Here is a 21,495-nt window from a genome sequence, read left to right as displayed (position 1 = left end):
TGCTCTCTTTTATGCTTCTATATCTCTTTTCTGTACTTGTGTGGGTTTGATAGTCTTATTGAATAGAGGTAGATTACATGATAGTAAAGAGAAATTGGAGGTTTTCGATGCGAAGGAGATATGAGGCGTGGACTGAGTTTCCAGTGGAGAGGTTAGATTTGAATGAACCTGTACATGGTACTATAGAAATGGCTAAAGAAGAATTAGTAATTACAGAGGTATAGAGATACAAAGTGAGAGTTGTTTACGGAGAGAGAAAGATTGAGTGGTTTACAATTGAGGATGTCTTGGGGAGTAGGGGAAGTATTAATTAATCATGTATTAATTAAATTAAAAATTCATAATTTGCACCCGATTAATGAATTCAAAACTACACCTGTTGGTTTGTGAAATTGCATACTTGAGATATAAGATTTCGAGAAATTTTCCCTTTATAAAATTAGTCAAATGGACCAAACGTAGCTTTTGGATCTCAAAAAAACTTCTTTTGACTTTTCGAAAGTCATTTAAAATGGGCTCTATCTAAATTTAAGAGCCTAGATCAACATATAAAACACGGGAGTATTTACACAAATACCCTATATTTTAGGGCTGTTTTAAAAAAATATGATAAAGTTAGATTAAATGGTAATTAGTTGTATTTTAACGTACAAACTACATTCACACCTAAAAATCCACCACAAAAATCAGCCTTCAAAATGGAAAAATCAAAGGAAAATTCGAAGGAGAAAAATGAAATCTTCCACAAATTTATTCATAATTCAAAGGTTTGGAAAAATATCAAGACGACTCCAACATTGAAATCCCTGGAAAAACATCAAGACAATCTTTCTGTAATACACAAATGAAATTATTTTTTAATGTTTTTGAATCCTTGTTTAATTTGTTCCCCAATTTTGTTATTTTAAAATTGTTTAACATTCTCTTTGCATAGATTACTAAAGTTACAGTCGTAATTATCAATTTTCAGTCAAATAATCTCTCACTTTCAAATTCTAATCATCATAGTTCATTGCACACATCTCACTTTTATTTGAATTTGTGATTAGGTTTAGTTTTAACTTTATAGTGTAAATAATTAACATTTATGATGTTTTTTTGATGATTTTGTTATTGTGATTGAAAACATGTTTCAAAACAACGTTGTTCAACTTGACAGGAAATGAATTGTGTCAATACATAGAGACATTAAAAATTAGCTTTGAATCAATTAAAATGATGCATGCAAGGTGTTTGACAAAATGAGAATGTAAAAAAAGAGACGTTCTATCAATTTCTTAAAAAATAAAAATAAATAAATTAATAATTCACACATATCATTGAAGCAGTTTAATAGATGTATACGTGTGCATTTTTGAAAATTTAGACATACTAATTCATGCCCTATTTTATGATAATACATATGAAAAAGAAAATTTTGAACCAATTATATTGATTCATTCAACGTATTTGTTCAAGAAGAATCTGAATTCTCACTTTTCTTAAAAAAAGTCAAACTATATCATCGGAGCAGTTACCTAGATACATATGTGTGCATTTTTAAAAGTTTAAACATACCAATTCAAGCCATGTTATCTAGTAATACATATGAAAAAATAGTTTTGAATTACTTAAAATTATACATGCAAGGTGTTGACAAAAGAAAAATGTGAAAAAGTTACATTCTATCACTTTTCTTTTAAAAAAGTCACTATATCATTGGACCAATGACCTAGATGCATACATGTGCATTTTTGAAAATTTGAACATTCCAATTCAAGCCTAGTTTTCTAGTAATACATAAGAAAAAAATTGTGAATCAATTACATTGATGCAAGATGTTTGCACAAAATGAGTGTAAAACAAATGAGATTCTATTTTCTCCAAACTCCCTCTCTCTCTCTCTCTCTTTTATATATATATATATATATATATATATATATATGAGCTAATTTGAGCACATGAGCTATACATTCCCAAATTTGAATGTGATGCAAGCTAGACTTGCTTCCATTTCACAATTCCAAGGAAGTCTCAAAAACTGACTTAGAAGGAACTAAGATAAGATCATATGCTAATGTTGCCAGTGCATATCTTCAAAATGAGGTAGGTAGATTTTTGAAACTCATACTCATGCAAAAATAAGGTTAAAAAAAAAGAGATTTTTTTTTTCCCAAAAAAAAAAAAAAAAAAAAGTCGCATTGTATCATTGGAGTAATTAATTAGATGCATACGTGTGCATTTTTGGAACTTTGAATTTACTGTTTACGAAATAATGATTTCGATTTAAACCATTGCAAGTGTACGGTTCATTAACAAATAATAAAGTAGATTCTAGAGTCCGATTATCATCCCACAGATATTGGATAGCCTAATTTTATTTATATTGGCCTTAACCGAAACTAAATTATCACAAGTGATTTTGTAGCATAATTACTCCCTAATCTAACCTAATTATGCAATTAATTATGCTTGTAATGAACAAAATGCAATGTGATGTTTAAATGAGCTAGAATGCTATTTAATGTTGAGAACGCAACTCTAGTTTCACAAATTGACAACATGATGAAATTCTGAAAAATCATTGTTCCTAAATCTATCCAACACGCTCTCTCGAGTAGTGTCAAACCTATTCTCATTTACCACAAGCTTATATTTCTATGACGGATGCAAATATCCAAGAATGCAGTGGTTTTGTGAGCATTTAGAGATCACGCAAGGTATAGCTATATAGATGTATACCCTATCAGACCACATGTATGCATCTTTTCTACTGAATTCCATCATATTCATCAAGATAGTCGTACGAAACAAGATTTAATAGAATTAAGCCATGTTTCACTATATTTTTCAGGAAATACTCATGTTTTGTAGCTTGAATAAGCGTGTAAAAGCACACTTATCACATACCAATTTCAAATCCTATTTTCTGGTAATACATATGAAAAAAAAATTGAATCAATTACATTGATGCATGCAAGGTGTTTGCTCAAAGAGAAAGTGAATTGTGTCACTTTTCTTAAAAAGGAAAAAAAAATCACACTAAATCATTGGAACTATTACCTAGATGCATACATATGCATTTTTGGAAATTTGAACATACCAATTCAAGTCCTTTCAGGTACTACATATGAGAAAGAAAATTTTGAATCAATTATATTGATACATGCAAGGTGTTTACTCACGGAGAATGTGAAAAAATGACATTTTCAAAAAAAAAAAAAAGTCACAACATATTTTTGGAGCAATTAACTAGATGCATACATGTACGTTTTTGAAATTTTGAATATACTAATTCAAGCTCTATTTTCTGATAATACATATGAAAAAGAAAATTTTGAATCTATTACATTGATGCATGTAAGGTATTTACTCAAAGAGAATATGAAAAATGGATACTATCACTTTTCTTTAAAAAAAAAAGAAGTCACAATATCTCATTGAGCAATTAACTGAGTGCACATGTGTGTGTTTTTGAAAAATTGAACATATAAATTCGAGCCCTATTTTATTTTAGTACATATGAAAACTAGCATTATTTTGGAAATTAGAATATACGAATTGAAGCCCTGTTTTATGTTAATACATACGACTTCAAAATTGATGTTACGTTTTTTTAGCTTATTTACGAACTATTTTCTTCATTCGTCGGGTAAGATTTTTGTTATTATTTCGAAATATTCACGATAAACTTTGAAATATATCTTTCGAATTTAAAAAAGTCAAATGGCGAGTTCAAAATAACTAGCCAAAAAGTCTGCAAGAAATGGTGTTAATATTATTGTTTATTTTGCGTTCCATAATTCATGTGAGATAATTTTTTATATTTAAATTTCATCCATAACATATTTATCATGGTCACATTGCAAGCTTTCTAACAGATTTTGAACCGCTTAAAATGGATAATTTTTCAAAATAGTGCATCTAATTTCCTCTAAAAGGCACTTATCAAACGGTCGTGGCCCTTCTAAATTTTTTTGTAGCATATCTTACTTTAGATAGAATCCTTCATAGAAAATCTAAGCCAAATATGCTCTAAATCTCTTTTAAACGAGTTAAACAAACAATCAAGCCACCTCTTTGACTATTATAGAGAACAATGATCGAATCTGGTGTGATTGTATTTCATTTTCTATTTCGTCCGTAATTCACAATAATATGTTTAGTTGAAGTTTTAAAAAAAATTCACAACCTAGGGTTTTCAAGTTTACGCTCCAGTGGTTATGTTTAATATGCTAAAATCGCACCAAAAGAAGCTAATGAAGTAAAGTAAAATAAAATAAAATCTTCTTTTCCATGCCATGCACTCTCCAATACTAGAACATGTGCTTAGAACTTTTGCCTCGTGAACCCTGAAAGGTAACTTAATGGTCAGATCTTGAATTTGCTCTCCAACGATTACCAGTTCAAGTCTCCTCACGACCACCGAGTTGAACACCCGGTTGTAAATTTTAGGGTATCATGGGATTAGTCGAGGTGTACGTAAACTAGCTCGGACATCCATGGTTATTAAAAAAAAAATTTATTTTACCACGAGCTTAGAAATTTAACCACAATAATCAAGGATTGAGTAGTTTAATTGTAATTAAAATGTGGTGTGTCAAATAAAAATTATAGTGTCAATATAAACACCCTTATAAAAAAATAATGATCGGATCTAGTATGATTGTATTTTGTTTTTTATTTCGTCCGTAATGTACAATAATATGATTTAATAATATGTTTAGCTGGAGTTTAAAAAAAAAAAAAGAAAAAAAAAATAATAACCTAGGGACTTTCAAGTTCACGCTCCAATGATTATGTTTTTAATATTCTAAGGTAAATCGCACCAAAGAAAGCGAATAGAGTAAAATAAAAAATAAAATAAAATAAAATCTTCTTCATTGTGCCATGCACTCTCCAGTACTAAAACATGTGCTTAGAACTTGGATAAATCAGACTGGCTCGGCTTTTATTTAGCCTATAAAATTTATACAATTTTTATTTGTTATTTTCCTTTTTTTAGTTTTTAGTGATAAATATACGCTGTTTCAAGCCTTCATTTTCCCTCTCAAAAACCAATCATCTTCTCTGACGGTCTCCTTCATCATTCATCAAACACAAACACAAACACAGTGCCGAAAAACAAGAAACTGAATTTCATAATAATGGCGAATTGTACTTGTTCACATTGGTGGCACGCCCCTTTCTACTTTTCCATGTCTATAGTTCTTTGTTGTATCGCAATCACAACAATGAAGAATTCAGCGCCCAAGAATCCCCTCCAACCGGGCCACACCATCAAGCACGATCTTGCCCTGAACGCCTCACGGGCCCTGAGAATCCATGGCTTCAACGCCATAGCCACCCTTCTTCAAATCTCCCCCGAACTCTTCCTCTCTGGGCCAGAATCGACTATCTTTGCAATCCAAGATTCTGCCATGTCTAATGTTTCTGTCCCGCCTTGGGTGATGAAACAACTTCTGCAGTACCACACCAGCCCCTCGAAGCTGCCAATGCAAGAATTGATGAAGAAGCCCCATGGAAGTTGCTTGACGACCCTGGTTTATGACAAGAATTTGATGATCACGACAAAGAATGATACAAAAAGGGGCTCAATTGAGATCAACAGTGTGTTGATTTCTCATCCTGATATATTTCTTGAAGGGCCCGTTTCAGTACATGGTGTTCTTCGGCCTTTCTCTGATATTGATCAAGATTGGAATTTCATTCAATCTCCTGTGTGCAATTCTAATCAGACACTAGTTTCGAATCCTAATGAAAGAAGGAATATGGTCGAATGGGCCCGAATAGTCCAACTGTTGAGCTCTAATGGGTTCGTTTCCTTTGCCATTGGGTTGCATTCTGTTCTCAATGGAATTATTCAAGATTATCCAGATTTAGGTTCTGTTACAATCTTTGCTCCACCGAATTCGGGCTTCATATCGTCCCCTTGGCCACTGCTGTACAAAATTGTCAGAAGTCATATTCTGCATAACAGGTTTACTTACTTGGATTTGACTTCATTGCCTAAGAATAATTCTCTGAGGAATCTGGTTCCCGGTGAACATCTACAGATTAGTAAAAATAAACTTTCACGACTTCTTGTTGTTAACGGAGTGGAAATCACTTTGCCGGATATCCTTTCGTCCCAGAAGTTTGTGATCCATGGAATTTCAAGAGCTTTTGAAGTACATTCAGATGGGTTCATTTCTTGAATCAATAGAAACAGCCTAGTGTATTTTGGTAGATTTTCCCGACGTAATATGTCCATAAACAGTAAATTCTAAGAGGGACATTCAGTACTAATCCGCTTATCAAGAGCAAATAGTTTCTGTGGCAGTAAGGAATTTTCTCAGAACGGTTCATCATCAAGTTGTATTGGAGAACAACATACTTGTCATGGACTCGTGTGTAATATACGTACAAAAATCAGGTTAATGTACACATTTTCCGGCAAATGTTTAGTTGTAGAATTGGCTAGTGCAAAATGTAGTCTATTTTTGAATTGTGTTCCTGCAATCTTAAGGATAATTTTTGTCAAAGACACAATGTTTAAATAATTTTCTGATTTTTTATTTATTTATCACGATTCTAGAAAATACTAGTTTTTTCCCCATGCAATGCACGATTGTGTTATTTTGAAGATAATTTTAGAGTGTTCAATAATAAGGATTGACGAGATATGTGTTGTTTGAACAAAGGATGATTGATATAGAGGGCTATATCGAGTTCTTGAATTCTTCGTTATCCTTGCAAAGATGAAGTTCTTGTTAGAAGTACTTCGCTTTGGAGGGAAAGAAATGAAATAGAAATGTATCTATTGTGAAGGTTATAGAAAGAAATAGTAGAAAACTGCATTTGAAAGAAATCTTCTGTTTTTCATTAGTTTGGGAACTGATTATAAGCTCATTAAAAATGAGCAAGGGCACTTAAGACTTATTTCGAAAGAACTTATTTTTTAGTCTAAGCTTTTTCCCCAAAGAAATAACCAACTTAAAGCTGATAGTAAGCAATTTTCTAAACCCCCCCCCCCCCACCTCCCAAAAAAAAAGGTTCAACCTATCATCGTTCTAGTAAGAATTGAGCTGCAGAGCCTGGGATTAGATACCGGGCTCCGATCCAGGGGCTGAGGTGGCAAAATCTCAGCCCCTGGTGTAAAGGGGCACGGGTCCCATGTATTAAAGATCAAGGGCCGAGGCATGCGCCACCTCGGCCCTGGAACGGAGCCCTCTGTAGCATCACTCTTCTAGTAATATGTGGAGTTTAGGAAAAATGGTCCAAATGTTCTCACATAAGTAATCATTTTAGGCACATTATCTAGATAATGGCATGTTGAACCATATATGTTGGAATACAATGGCCAACGAACCACTCCTGACGTATGCATAAACTTTTGCTGCAAGAAGCATATTCGCAATCCTGATGGCATATTTTTCACTTTTAGCCAACTTATCCCCCTCTTCTTGCAACCAAAAAATAAAAATAAGTAGTAAACTCTGGTACCACATTGTTTACCAATTAATATCTAACATAAGATTTCACAACCTAATGAAGAAAGAAAATCAAATTATGGTTGTGAAGTGTAAACTTCTGACATCCTTGGTATAGAACATCACTCTGCTGGGGCATCCATTTCATTCAACCCCTCCAGCATTTTCTACCTGTTGCTGATAATACTTTGCAACACTATCTTCTGCAACTGTACCATCAAGACAAACAAATGAAAAGCATTATAAGCAGACTGTAGAAATACAAAAGGAGATAAATGTGACTGAAACCGAAAAATTGAGCCAAAAAGGTTAAAAAATAAATTCTTCAAGTTTTTATAGATCAGTGTTTATTTTTGAATTTCTTATGAAAAATGAAAATTATGTTGCTATATAAGTACCCACAAAAACAAAAACCTCACAGGCACAAGAATCATTCAAGCTGAAGCCCACCTACCAAAACTTGAAAACTAAAAACTTTCACATCTAAACAAATTCAAAATCAAAAGAGAATCAAAGAAGATAAAAGTACCTGAAATTGTATTCTCTCCAAATCTAAAAGAGTCAATGACTTTGGAGGAAAAAAAGAGAAACAGCAAAGTATGACTTGCGTGGGACCAAAAATGAGATTGAAGTGTGGAAAAACTTGGAGTAGAGTAAAGTTTTGAGCCGAGATAAGAGGCACGATAGCTGGTGCTCGCAGGCGACAAAGGTGAAGTGGGATTTGGTAGTGGTAGGTGATGGAGGTGTTAGATTTTGTGCCCCAAAATAGGGAGGATTATTATTTCGTTATTTTCATTTGATTTTATTGAAAAATATTGTTTCCTTATTTTCACGTAATTTTATTATAAAAATATTATTTTCTTAATTCCACATTATATTTTATATTATTTCTATCTTTATGGTATGATATGTACCTATAAATAGTCATCTCTTCATTCAGTTTTATTTAAGCAAAAATTGATGTGTTGTAATTTTCTCTCCATATTGTTATAATAAAACATCATTTCCTCTGCCGATCTCTCTTTGATTTCTTTACTTTAAGTCTTGTTTTATCTTTGTGATCTTATTATATATTTCATATAACGTCATTAATCTCAATCTTTGCGTCACCTTTGGGATCAATAAGTGGTATCAGAGCTTGATTCTTTGTGGATTGTTTGAGGTTTTTTAGAGATGGTTACCATAAAGTAAAGTATGACATTTTGCTGCTATATCGCAATACAAAGTTTTCTCTGTGGTAAGTAAAGATAAGGGCTATTTTGGCACAACTAGATTTGGACGATGTATTGTTGGGTTTTGATAAGATGCCAGCTAAACGGACAACAGAAGGATAGGAATGCTTTATTGCAGATTTATCTTCATTTAATCAATAATATCTTGCAAAATGTCTTGAAGAAGAAAACAAATGCTACTTTGTGGTTGAAACCGGAGCAGTTGTGCATGACTAAAAGTCTTACTAGCAAACTAGCTTTAAAGCAGAAGCTGTAATCCCATCACATGGTGGAAAAAGGGTCACTAGAAGACCACCTTGCTGTGCTGAAGGTAATTGTCGCAAATTTAGAGACATTGGAGGTTAAGTATGAGGATCTGGCTTTAATCATATTGTGATCGTTGTCCACCTCTTATTCATCATTTTGGGACACGATATTGTACAGTCATTATATGCTGACCATTGAAGATGTTTATGATGCTTTATTCTAAAAGGAGAAGATGAAGCATTTAGTTAGAGCTACATCGAGGGATGATAAAGCTCTTATATCTCATGGTAATTGACGGAGGGGCAAATCGAAAGTCAACTTCAGTAATTTGTATTACTTCTACTGCATAAGGAGAGGACACGTTAAGAAGGATTATAACAAGTTGCAGGCTAAAGGTAATTTAGCTGCAAATCATAGGGGGCAACATTCAATTCAAATGAGATTAATGTTACCGGGGATTTTTCTGATGGCGATGATCTGATGTTGACCGTAGTATCTGACGTGGAGTCTAAGTCTGACGAGGAGTGGATTCTTGATTTCGCATGTTTGTACCATATGTGTTCCAATCAGAATTTATTTCAAACATATGAGGTTGTCAAAAAAGGTTGAGTTGTCATGGGAAACAATCACTCTTGCTGTGTTGCTAAAATCGGTCGAGTCAAATTGAGGTTGTAGGATGAGACGGTCAGAACAATTGATCAGGTTTGACATGTTCCCAACCTGAAGAGGAATCTCATCTCCATGAGTGCCCTGGATTTAAAAGAGTATAAATTCTCTAGTGGGGGTGGAGTCTTGAAGGTTCAAAGGAAGTGTCTGGGTTGTACTGGAGAGATAGAAAAAGTCTCAATTGTACATCTTGTAAGGGAATGCAGAACCAGTTAAAAGACATTTGGAGAAGTTCAGTACTGTGGTGGAAATACAGTTTGGTACAATACATCTTGTCACGGGCTCTGGGTAATTTTAGAATATTCTTCAATGGAGCATTGGTGATTCTACTTTCCCACCAATTTCAGCGGATACATTGTGTTCATTTGATAGGGTTGCATCCATTGAACATAGGTAGGTGGTGTCGGTGATGTCAGTAAACCATTCGAGATCGTTGAAGGCGACAGTTCTAGAAATGGGCCTTCTAATTAGGCATTTGGTGTGGCTTTTGCTACAGTGTGATTTTCGACCATGTTTGGTTAATTCCTAGGCGAAATTTCGAAAACCCGAGAATAGGGTTCAAGTGTCGCCTGTAGACGCCATATAAAGATAGATTTTTTGGTGATGGAGAGTTTTGGTTACTTTGTTGAGGAGTTTGGCTATTTTGATGCAGATGAACTTATTTCTCAGGTGGAGAGATTTTGAAGTTTCGTTTGTTGCATCGGTAGGGTCAAGGTAGAGATTATTAGATTTTGTACCCCAAATTAAGGAGGATTTTTTGAAAAATGTTATTTCCTTTTTTTCACGTGATTTTATTGGAAAAATATTATTTTCTTAATTTCACAATATATTTTATATTATTTTCATCTTTATGGTATGGTATGATATGATATTTACCTATAAATAGTAGCAGTTTCATTCAGTTTTGTTTAAGCAAAAATTGTTGTGTTGTAATTTTCTCTCCATATTGTTATAATAAAATGTCTTTTCCTCTGCTTATCTCTCGTTTATTTCTTTACTTTTAATTTTGTTTCATTGTTGTGATCTTCGTTACTTCATATTATTCCATTAAATCTCGATTCTTAAAATCCTTTGGGATAAACAGGAGGTGGGGTGAAAGAGGGTGATGCCGAATTTCTATGGCAACTAAAATTAGGGTTCAAGAGAGAAAGCTATAAAAGTTACCCATTTTTCTCTCTATGCTCTTTTATGAGAAAGATATTTATGAGCAGTCCTTAACCAATTAGTGAATAGTAGATGTCCAGTTAGAGTGTGACATGGAGCACCATAAAAATGAATAGTGCAAGCTGATTCCCTATTTTATATAAGTGCAATGAAATGAAGTGAGATATACAATACATGGAGGAGCATCTATAAGGAAAGAATAATTACCCTATAATAATACAGAAAAGAATAATTACTCTATAATAACACGGAAGATAAATAAGTGCAATTACTAGTTAAAAATATTTGTCAATATCAATCCCTTAATTCTAACACTTCCCCTCAAATTGGAGCATAGATATCGCACATGCCTAATTTGAGTAAAAATCATCAAAAGCTTTGCTATCTACGACTTTGGTAGGTACATCGACTAGTTGATCTTCAGACTTCACAAAAGGAAAGATAATGATCCTAGTTTCAAGTTTTTCCCTAATGAAGTGTTTATCAACTTCTACGTGTTTCGTTCGATTGTGTTGAATTGGATTGTAAGCAATTTCAAGAGCTGAAGTGTTATCACAATACAACTTCACTGCATCCTAAGTGTCAACAATCGGATTCCTTAAAAGATTCCTCGGCAATAGTAACTTACAAACTCCAAAAGACATGCCTCTGTACTTAGCTTCAACAATAGACTTTACTATTACCAATTGCTATTTACTTCTCTAAGTCACAAGATTTTTCCCTACAAAAGTAAAGTATTCTCAAGCATATCTATTACCAAGTGAGCCCACCCAATATGCATCACTGTAACCTTCCACCTTCATCAGCTTATGCTTAGTGAAAAGTAACCCATTACCTGGAAAAGACTTCAAATTCCTTAATATACGTGCCACAGAATTTATGTCTGATTTACGAGGATCATGCATAATTGGCTCGTACACACTGCGTAAGCAATATTTGGTGTACTGAGGGATAAATAAATTAATTTTCTCACAAGCCTCAAGCACAATGCTTTATCAGTAGAAGTTGCGAACTAACAATGAAATAACTTATGATTTTGTTCAATAGAACTATTAATAAGTTTACATCCAAACATACCTGTTTCAGTTAAAAAAAATTAAGAATATATTTCCTTGATATAAGAAAATACTATTCTTTGATCCGGCCACCTCAATCCGAAGAAAGTACTCCAAGTCACCAAGCTGTTTCATTTCAAATTCTGAGATGAAATGTCGTTATAAGCTTTCTATTTCATCTTGATCATCACCTCTCACCACCATATCATCAACATGGATAAGCAAGACAGTAACTCTACCTTTTTAATGCTTTAAAAGGGCAATTACTAATTAAGAATATTTGCCCATATAAAGCCCTTAATTCTAGCAATTTCTTTACTACAAAATTGCTATATTATAGCAAATGGCTTCAAACCAATGTTTTAAAAATCAACCCGAACATGACCGAGATAATGAAGAGGTTCAAAGGTCAAAAGGTCTAAATATGATCAAACCAAATGTCAAATTAAATAAATAACTATATAAATAAACTGTAAAATATTATAACAATAATAGATTTTTTTTTAATTTTAGTTTACTAATTTAAAGTCAATAAATATAATTCCATATTTTTCTTAATTGATTTTGTTATTTTAATTTATTTTATAACTTCAAAAACTATTAGTTAATATGTCCAAAATAATTTGCCTTGTTCAAATTGAGAGCAATGATATGTTAATGAAAATAATGAAATAAAATATTTTATATTTAGCCCCCTTTTGAGTCACATTATTGTAAAAATGAGAATGAAAAATATGATCATTATAGGTCCCACAGAAGAAATAAAAAGTTAAATATAATGATTTGATGTGATAGATAACGGTCATATTTTTTATTTTAATAAGAAAATAATGGGACTCAAGCAGGGCCTTAGAATTGAAATGGGCTATTATCTTATCCTCATGTCGGAGGAGAATAAAAAGTGGAAGAGGTAGAGGTCTTATTTAAAAAGGAACATAACTTGGGCAGAAATCAATATTAGGGCCTCCTGGGAAAATAGGTAGGCCATCAAGATTGTTTAATATTTTGTTAAAAAAAAAAAAATTGTTTAATATTTTGTTTTAAAAAAAAAATTATTCGAGAAAATCGATGACGATTCTCCAATTTACGGTTAATCGGCGATTTAACTATTTATTCAACGGTTTTTAATTTTTTGGTTAATATATGATGATCAGACCAAATTTTAAGCCAACTTTTGATTTTTCCGATTGAACTGACTGATCTGATCCAATTTTCATAACACTGCTTCAAATAATGAAACTAGATTGCTTTGAATTAGGCAACTTTTGGAATAGAAAAAGATAATTCCTTGGCAACTTTTTAAGGCCTAAGTGCCAACAACCCTGAGATCGTTGCGTCATATGCAGTGTTCTAAAAGGTGTAATACGTAGCGATGCGTGTATGTCAAGTTATGGACTACGCGAGCTTAGGCGAGGCTCGGGTGTAATAAAGCGTTTTCATATTTTAATTTTATTTTAATTTTTAATAAATAAAAAATTTATTTAATAATTTAAAATAATACTTACTAAACATTTAAAACAGATTTATAGAAACTTTATACATTTTTTCAAGGTTTCCAACAAAAAAATAAGTTTCAAATTTTAAATACAAAATAGTAAATAAATATTATAGGAATTTAAATTTTATCTAACTCTATCGAATTACTCCAGTTCAATATCCTCTTCTTCATCTAATTTGTTCTCTGTGTCTTTTGATACAAGTGGTTACCTTAAATTAGGGAAAAAATGAAGAAATGAGCCATTGATAATTTTTTAACAACACAAAGTTTTAAAAATAAAAAATAAAAAAAGGATGATAATGCTTGCCAATGTGCGCAATTGCATCTAGGCACGCCTTAGAGGTCAACGATTGCCGTCAACTGTCAAATAAATCGCCAAGCCACTTGGCTGGGTATTTTGGTCGAGCATCATGCCTTGGTGCCACCTTTTAGACCACTATTCGTATGTGAGAAACTATTACAGATGCTCGATCGAAAGATAAATGAGATAAAAATAGCTAAGTTTATTTTTAAATATCACGTTGTCAACAATTTGTTGTCCAATGTATTGTTCGACCTCTAATATTGAGAAACATCCTCTCGATTAGGAAAATGATTACATGTTGAAAACGTTGCTTCGTCTTCGAATTGAGGAAAAAAATTTTGAGCAAGAGGAGACAAGAAATTTGAGTGGCTAAAAATTTATTTAAAAATAATAATTTATAGTAAATTGCTCTTATTCTCTTTTAGCTTTAGAAGAATACATCGATGCATAGTTGTAATGATCGAGAGTAATAAACGATATTTCTACAATTAGAAGGAATTTCACGCTTGGTAAGATAATGTTTTGCAAATGACATGTCTGTGGAGCTTAAAAATATACAATTAACTCAATAATCTTCTAAATTTTCTCGGTGGAATATCCCATGTTCACAATTATACCTCTAACTTTTTTCTTTCTTCTCGTAAACCAATTAATAAGGTACTAGAATAGGACAAATTTTATTCATTTTACTATTGTTTTACATAATGTCAATTAGGTAATTGTACTTCAATTTTGTTCAATTGAGTAATTATGTTTTTGTTTATTTTCAATTGGGTAACTTATCCAATTTCATCACTCACACTGTCGTAAATTGATTACGTGAAAGTAAAAAATGATGATTATCATTTATTTCATTAAAATTGTGCTTATTTTACATTAGAAAAATAATGTTTACATGTGTTGACCATCATTTATTGATTACAACATTATCAATTTCTATAGTAGAATTTGATAAAGTTACTTCAGTTGGAATCAAATAAAAGTGCAGTTGTCTGACTAAAGTCAAATTAAAGTGGAGTTACGCGATTGAATATAAATTAAAGTGTAATTACTCTATTTAACAAAGTCAAAGTATAACTACATGATTGCCATTAGGTGAAAGTATAATTTGATCACTCATCTTTAACTTGTCACAATCACTTATCTAAACTTCGATTTACTTTCAATGTTAGTCACTCCATTAGTTACTATTGCTAAGCTTAATGTCTCAATCTCCAATTAACCCTATTTCTAAGTAACTATACCACATAATCCTTTCGTAATTGTAAAATCTTGAAATTGAGAATTATTAGAGCTCTAAGTAGCTTGATTGAATTAATTAATGTCAATTTTTATAAATGATAGTTAAAAAAATTTGCTATCTCGACATTATGAAGTTACATATTTATCGAGAAACATAAAATACATTAGATTTCTGCTAATTTTTAACTGTATAAGATTGTGAGTTAAATTTAACACCTATTTGGCATCCTTAAAAATAAAAAAAAATTGTTTTGGATAGTATTTAAAAAAAAAATTATGGTTAAAAAATAGAAAAATATTTTGAATTTACGTGTAGAGTATTTTGTTATGTGAATGTGATTGAAAATAAATATGAAAAATAAATTAAATTAAAGTAAAGGATATCAAAGAGTTAGTAAGATGGGATAAAAGAGTGACTAACACTGAAAGTAAAATAAAGTTCAATATTTGTCTAAAAAAAATTATATTTGGGTGGCAGAATTGAAATTTCATTAGAAAATCAGTAACAAAATTGTTTAAAAAGATTATATATATTAAAATTAAATAGTTAGTGATATGAGGAAATTACACTATTCCCGGTGTTTTAACTTTACAGTGCAAAAATCTGGTATGAAGTTTTGTTATTCACAAATCCGGGATGAATATGATAATTAAATATCTCCCCCACTTCCAACCCTAACCATTTCAATTCACCCTCTCTCTCTCTCTTCATTTCCAGGTACTAGTGCTTATATAGGTTATGAAATAGAAAGTGGCACCAGAACAACCATCCAGCGGCGACGCTAACCACAACCATCCGGCGACAACATCACCATTATTGTCGATGCTTTGAGATCGGCGTTGCTCGAGGACTGATTTTGGAGATTTATTTTGAGAGATTTTGAGGTGGTGGCGGTGGCTTGTTGGATCTGGTGGTGTGTTCAGATCTGGATGGTGGTGGCGGTGATATTTGTGTGGTTTACAGCGGTGGTCGTGTTGGCGGTGGAGACGTTGATTTTGTGTTGTTGGTGTTTTTCGTGGTGGTGGTCATGGTGATTTTCCATCAAACTGGGTATTTGTTAGTGTGTGTGGTGGTTCATGGTGACAGAGGTGGTGGTTGTTGGTTGTGGCTGCCTTGATTTTTGTTTTTGTTGGTATTGGCATCGATAACGGGGTGAGGGTGGTTGCAAGTGCCCGTGACGTCAATGACGGTGCGATAGTAGTGGTGGTGATAGTCTGTGACCACTATTTGACGAGTGTGACCAACTATTTAGTTATTTGTGACCATGTAACCTTGGCAACGATAATGAGGTGAGAGTAGTCGCAAGTGACCGTGATGGCAGTGGCGGTGCGATAGTGTTAGTGGCGGTGGTCTGTGACCACTATTTAACTTATGTGACCATCTGTGACCAAATATTTAATTGTCATCAACAAATTTAAAAATATGTGACCTATAAATTTTTAGATCTATGACCATCAAAATAATCTGTGACTAATAAATAAATTGTGACCTAAAATTTTGTATCTGTGACTATTAGTTCTATAACTGTGACCTTATTACATTTAATTAATAAAATATTTTTAATTAATAAATAAATACCTAATTTTTGCACTTTTAAACTTAGGACTTGAAAAATGAATTGGTGTAAACAATACACCTGAGTTATGAATTTTTCCCTAGTGATATTGCCAAAAATATATCACAACCCGACAACCCGCACCAAAGGACGAATGTTGGGTACGAATCACCTTGGGTGCATGCCTATTACCTCAACCACTTGGACTTTGACAGCCTATCTCCTCGGACAAGAACATTTTCCTTTAGTTTAGGGTCTTCTCAGGTTTATGCCTTGACCTCGCACATAGCAACACTTGATCTATTAGGACTTTTTAATGAAATAAAGCTTATCCATTTTTAAAGAAGCTGAGTCCTACTATAACTATATTGGCCATTCCTAATAGAACTCTACCACGGAGTTCCAACCTTATCCAAACACATTAATGGTTTAATACCAATCGAGTTGAAACTCCTAAGCATGGCAAAAATCCTAGGGATTTGAATAACTTTGTCCTAATAGGAGTGTGTTACCTTCCCCTATAAATATAGCACCTCAATTCACTATTCAGATACACTTTTACACAGTTTATAACTTCATGCACAAATTCTCTCTCTACCTTAATCATCAGAAAGATGACGAGGACGCACCTCATTGCCTTTATTTCAAATATCGGAAGATCTCGTTAATCCTTATTCTCAATCATCAAGCTCGAAAATTAACTAGTACAATTTTTGTAGCATCATTAGCACCGTCTATAGCAGACGCTATTAAAAGCCATGGTTAAAACAGGTTCAGGATTTTCTCCAACAAGCTCATCCATTCCAAACCTTATCCTCCTAAAAATCCTTCTATTCCTTGAGAAGAATCATCGTAAATACCAGTGTCCCAACTAGTAGTTGTTACCCTTGGAGCCTTCGAAGAGCTCTACCAATAAGTTGTCTTGCCAACTCAACTGCTGAGTCAAAAGAATTCGCATCCATCACCTATACTAGCTCCCTAAGGAAGATTTATGGTTAATGCTCGAGCTCGGGTTCCAAGCCCTGTTCCTGATATTGGTGGAGCTAGTACCTCTGGTGTACCTCATATGACCTTGACCTTGAGATTAATGACAATGGAGACTTGCCACGATCATTCAAGACGGGATTACGGTGTGCCTACTTTGGAACACTAAGGGGCCAACAGGTTTTACCCTAAAAACTTTATTCACTCCTAAGATATTATCATATCTCGTACTGGATGGATTCAAGTATCCCCATATAAAATAGTATGATGAGACTATCGACCCAATCAACCACCTTAATGTGTATATTGACGTCATGAATATGCAAGTTGTACCAGACCAGGTGATGTGTAAGGCTTTTTCACGAACTTTGACTAATGCTGCTAGGGATTGGTTCTTGACCTTATAGTCCAATTCCATAGCTTCATTCTCACATTTAGTTGACAAGTTCTCTACTTTCTTAGCTGACAAGTTCTTTGTTTTCTTCACAAGATAAAAGATAGCATGATTCGAATACCCGATAAGAAATCCCTCCTACTAAGTAGAGGCAGGAGGTACCACCGACATCATTCACCTGATTAAACACTTCTAAAGCCAACATCTTGATGGAGATCAAGGACATAAAGGAGCTCAAATGGCCTTCAAGGATAAAGTCATTTCCTGCCTCCTGGGATAAGAACAAGTATTATGACTTTCAACGAAATCACAGGCACACCATATAGAATTGCAAAGCCTTGCAACGGGAGATTGAGGCCTTTGTTAAAAAGGATTCCTAAATTATTATGTTGGTTCTGATAAACGTCTGATGAATAATTGTGATGGGGAAAAAGCCCCTGAGGCCAGAGACAGTGGTCAACCTATAATAAGAACCATTAATATTATTATCAAGAGTATAACATTTGGATAAGACTCGAACAACAGATAAAAATAGTATGCCCGATCAAGAACAACTCATGATAACCTTGAGGACATTACTTTTGGGTTGAAAGATTTGGAAGGTAAATCGTTCTCTAATGATGACTAGATAATTTAAGAAATTGCGGCCAACTTTGGGGTAAGAAGGATCTTTGATTGACAATGGAAATGCAGTGAACATACTTTCTCTTGAGGCCTTCACTAAGATGGCGATTTTAGTCTACAACTCAAGGCAATTAGAACTCCTCTTCAAGGATTAGGGGAAGGTGTCATCTGCAGGGAGTCATTGAGCTTTCCTTAACCTTGTGTTTTGGTCACAGGTGGGATAACAGAGATCACATGTTTCCAAATAGTTCTTGCTTATATGGCTTACAACACCATCATAGGTAGACCATTGCTCAATAAGATCAAGGATATTGTATCCACCTTGCTATGAAGATTCATACAAGTAATGGCGTTGAGGTCATGCATGGAGACCAGACTGCTGCTAGGCAGTGTAATAATACCGTCGTTCACGGAATACGCATTGATGACATGCAAATTTCAATATCTGGGCCTGAGCTCGAGCAGTGAGAGAGACTTGCTCTAGTAGAAGAATTAATAGAGGTCAAGCTCGAGCATGGTAAAAAGGTAATAGTTGGTCAGGATATTAATGTAACCCTCATAGCTGAACTTATCAGCTGCGGGTCACATAACATTGATATTTTTCACATAGAGGGTTGGGCATATGCCAAGGATAGATATTGAAGATGCAGTCCTTAAAATGCTCGGAGAATTTAGCTTATTCGTTTTCACTATGCCAGTTTTACAACCCCGAGCTATTTGAATTTGTACTTTAAAAAGAGTTAATAATTTGGTAATCCAAATTTTCTCAAGCTACTTGAGCTTGCTAATTGAGATGTATAGTTTCAAGCTCCTCGAGTTTATATATAATTTTAAATTATCAAGTGTGTTTGATCGCACAAGGCAGCCCTAATACGCTTGAAAGTAACAATTTTAAGATCCTTGAGCTAGGAACTTCATAGTAAAAATGCTTAGTTGCTCGAGCCTATCATCATACTTGGAAGCTCGAGCTTGATGGTATAAGCTACTCGGGCTTGTTACATTGTACAGATAGTTGGTTGACCATCGAACAATTAAGCTCTCATAAAAAATAAAATAGCATTTAATAACTATTCTGGTAATGTACTTGGTATAATTTCAAAAATATCAAAACAATATTCAGGAGAGAAGGTCAAGACCTAATCTAAATCCTCGTTGCTCGGGGCCTGTTGAGTTCATCCTCATCCTAGCACTGTCTCTTTCTCGATCATTGTACCCTCAAACGATGAAAGTTCGAGGTCATCAAGGACACCAAGAATAGGTATTAAGTCATTAAGGCTACATTGGGCAACTTGGAGAGAAAGTATGCTCCGGAATGTTTGAAAGCATAATTGTACGACCCTAGGGCATACTCACCTTTCAGTGCCTCAAAGTCCTCGAACGTTTTGAAGTCCTTGACATACATTGCTCGAGCCTCCTCAATCAGTGCCTCGAACTCATTTGTTTTCCTATCAATCTCAAGCTTGGCTTTCTCAGCGTCATCGGGCTTAAAGTTCAATAAGTCATCGGGCTTCATATTCATCCCTCAAAGTTAAGGCCTGGGCCACACTTAAAGTTTACGAACGATAAAAAAATTAGTGAATGGTCGGGAATAAAAATTGAGTATATCTATGTAAAAGTGAAAGGCTCAGAATTACCTTCAGTGTTAAGATCTCGACCATGTTTATCCCTTCGTTGAAGCTGAGGTCTGAGCCTTTGTATTTCGAGAGAAGCTTTGGCACTAGTGCGCTACTCTCAACGTCGCTATCTCTAAGGATAAGAAAAGAAAGATATCATCATCAAGATCGACGACCCCTGGCGTAGCGTGGGGCGTAACCACCTAAAGATGTTGCGTCGTTTGTTTTACAGCCCTTATAGTCGAGTTCCTTTCTCGTCAAAGTCTGGCCGGAGCCCTTTCTCACCTACTCAGGAGTCCTATCAGTGGGCCTCTTCTTTTCCTTTTTTCGACATGCCTGGTTGGGATGTTCTTCTATTTTTGTTGGATAGCATGACAGAGATCTGCTAGATCGAACGTCATCCCAAGCTCTACAATTATAAAAACACACAAGTAATTAGTACGAGGAGTATACAGCTCGATTAATGTGAAAATTGAAGATTGTTCGCAATACCCTCGACGTCTTTCACGTAGGCTAGATCAAGAAGATCATCTAATCTATAAGCCAGAGGCTTGAGTTCTGCCAACCTCATCCTATCAATTTCTAACACTTTGAAATATGTTTGTCCCTCGTTAAAGCTATTCATGTCTAGGACTGTCCACCAATGATTGAAAGAATGATTAGTATCTTGTGGGACTATGAAAAAATATCTCAACTTCCATCCTTTAGTGAAGCTTGGCATCTTGGGTACTCTAAAATCATCTCGAGAAGACAAGTACACTGATTAGTTAAAAGCCTGAGAGTGTCTTCAATTTGAAGATCATCCTGAGCATGTCTAGCCTAGGGACTACCGATAGATATCTACATGCTATGAAGAAGTAGACTAGCAACCTCTTTCCATTTGGAACTAACTAACATTGACCCATATGTTGCTCGACCAAAAAGTTACAAGGAACGGGTAGAGGGGCCACCTAAGCTTACCCTTCATAGCTTTCCTAAAGACTACCAATGTTTTTATCCATGGTAGTATTTACTGTCTCCTCAGCCCCGAAAAGCTAAACGTTACATACCAACATGATCCCAAACTCTCAGGCTATCCTGATAATCTCATGCTCCTTATATCGACTACATAGTTTGGGGACGGTAATAGTAGGGTGACTATATAGGGAAATTGCATAGGGGATGAGGAAATGACCTTCCTCGTTCGGGCATTGAGCTCGACCCAGAAGAACTACTATCACTCGACATTCATTTTTTAAATCTAGAAAAATAAAAACTTAAACTCTCTATAAGTCATAAGCTCTTACCTTAAGTCTAAACCCAATGTGGTATGAGGAATATTGTAAGAGTGTAAAGTAATAAATGAAATAGGGTAAAGGATATTTATAGGGTTTTGGATAAGCTAAGGCCCCCAAATCCTGACCCTCAATCCTATGCCATGTGGCAACCATCCAACATGGGCAATCATTAGCTCTAAGATCAAGGCC

At 34.2% G+C, this 21,495-nt stretch overlaps 1 protein-coding gene across 1 annotated transcript; it reads left to right on the top strand.

Annotated features, from left to right (window-relative positions):
- Positions 1-5,009: 5,009 nt before the first annotated feature.
- On the top strand, positions 5,010-6,362 carry LOC111370254 (fasciclin-like arabinogalactan protein 21). Its single transcript, XM_022991935.1, has one exon. It carries the CDS (start codon positions 5,127-5,129, stop codon positions 6,174-6,176), a length of 1,050 nt encoding a protein of 349 aa, XP_022847703.1. The 5' UTR covers positions 5,010-5,126; the 3' UTR covers positions 6,177-6,362.
- The last annotated feature ends 15,133 nt before the right edge of the window (positions 6,363-21,495 follow it).

Source organism: Olea europaea, chromosome 21 (genome assembly GCF_002742605.1).
Source record: "Olea europaea var. sylvestris chromosome 21, O_europaea_v1, whole genome shotgun sequence".
Lineage (NCBI taxonomy): Eukaryota > Viridiplantae > Streptophyta > Magnoliopsida > Lamiales > Oleaceae > Olea > Olea europaea.
Note: the sequence above shows the minus strand (reverse complement) of the source record. Positions and strands in the feature narration are given on the sequence as shown.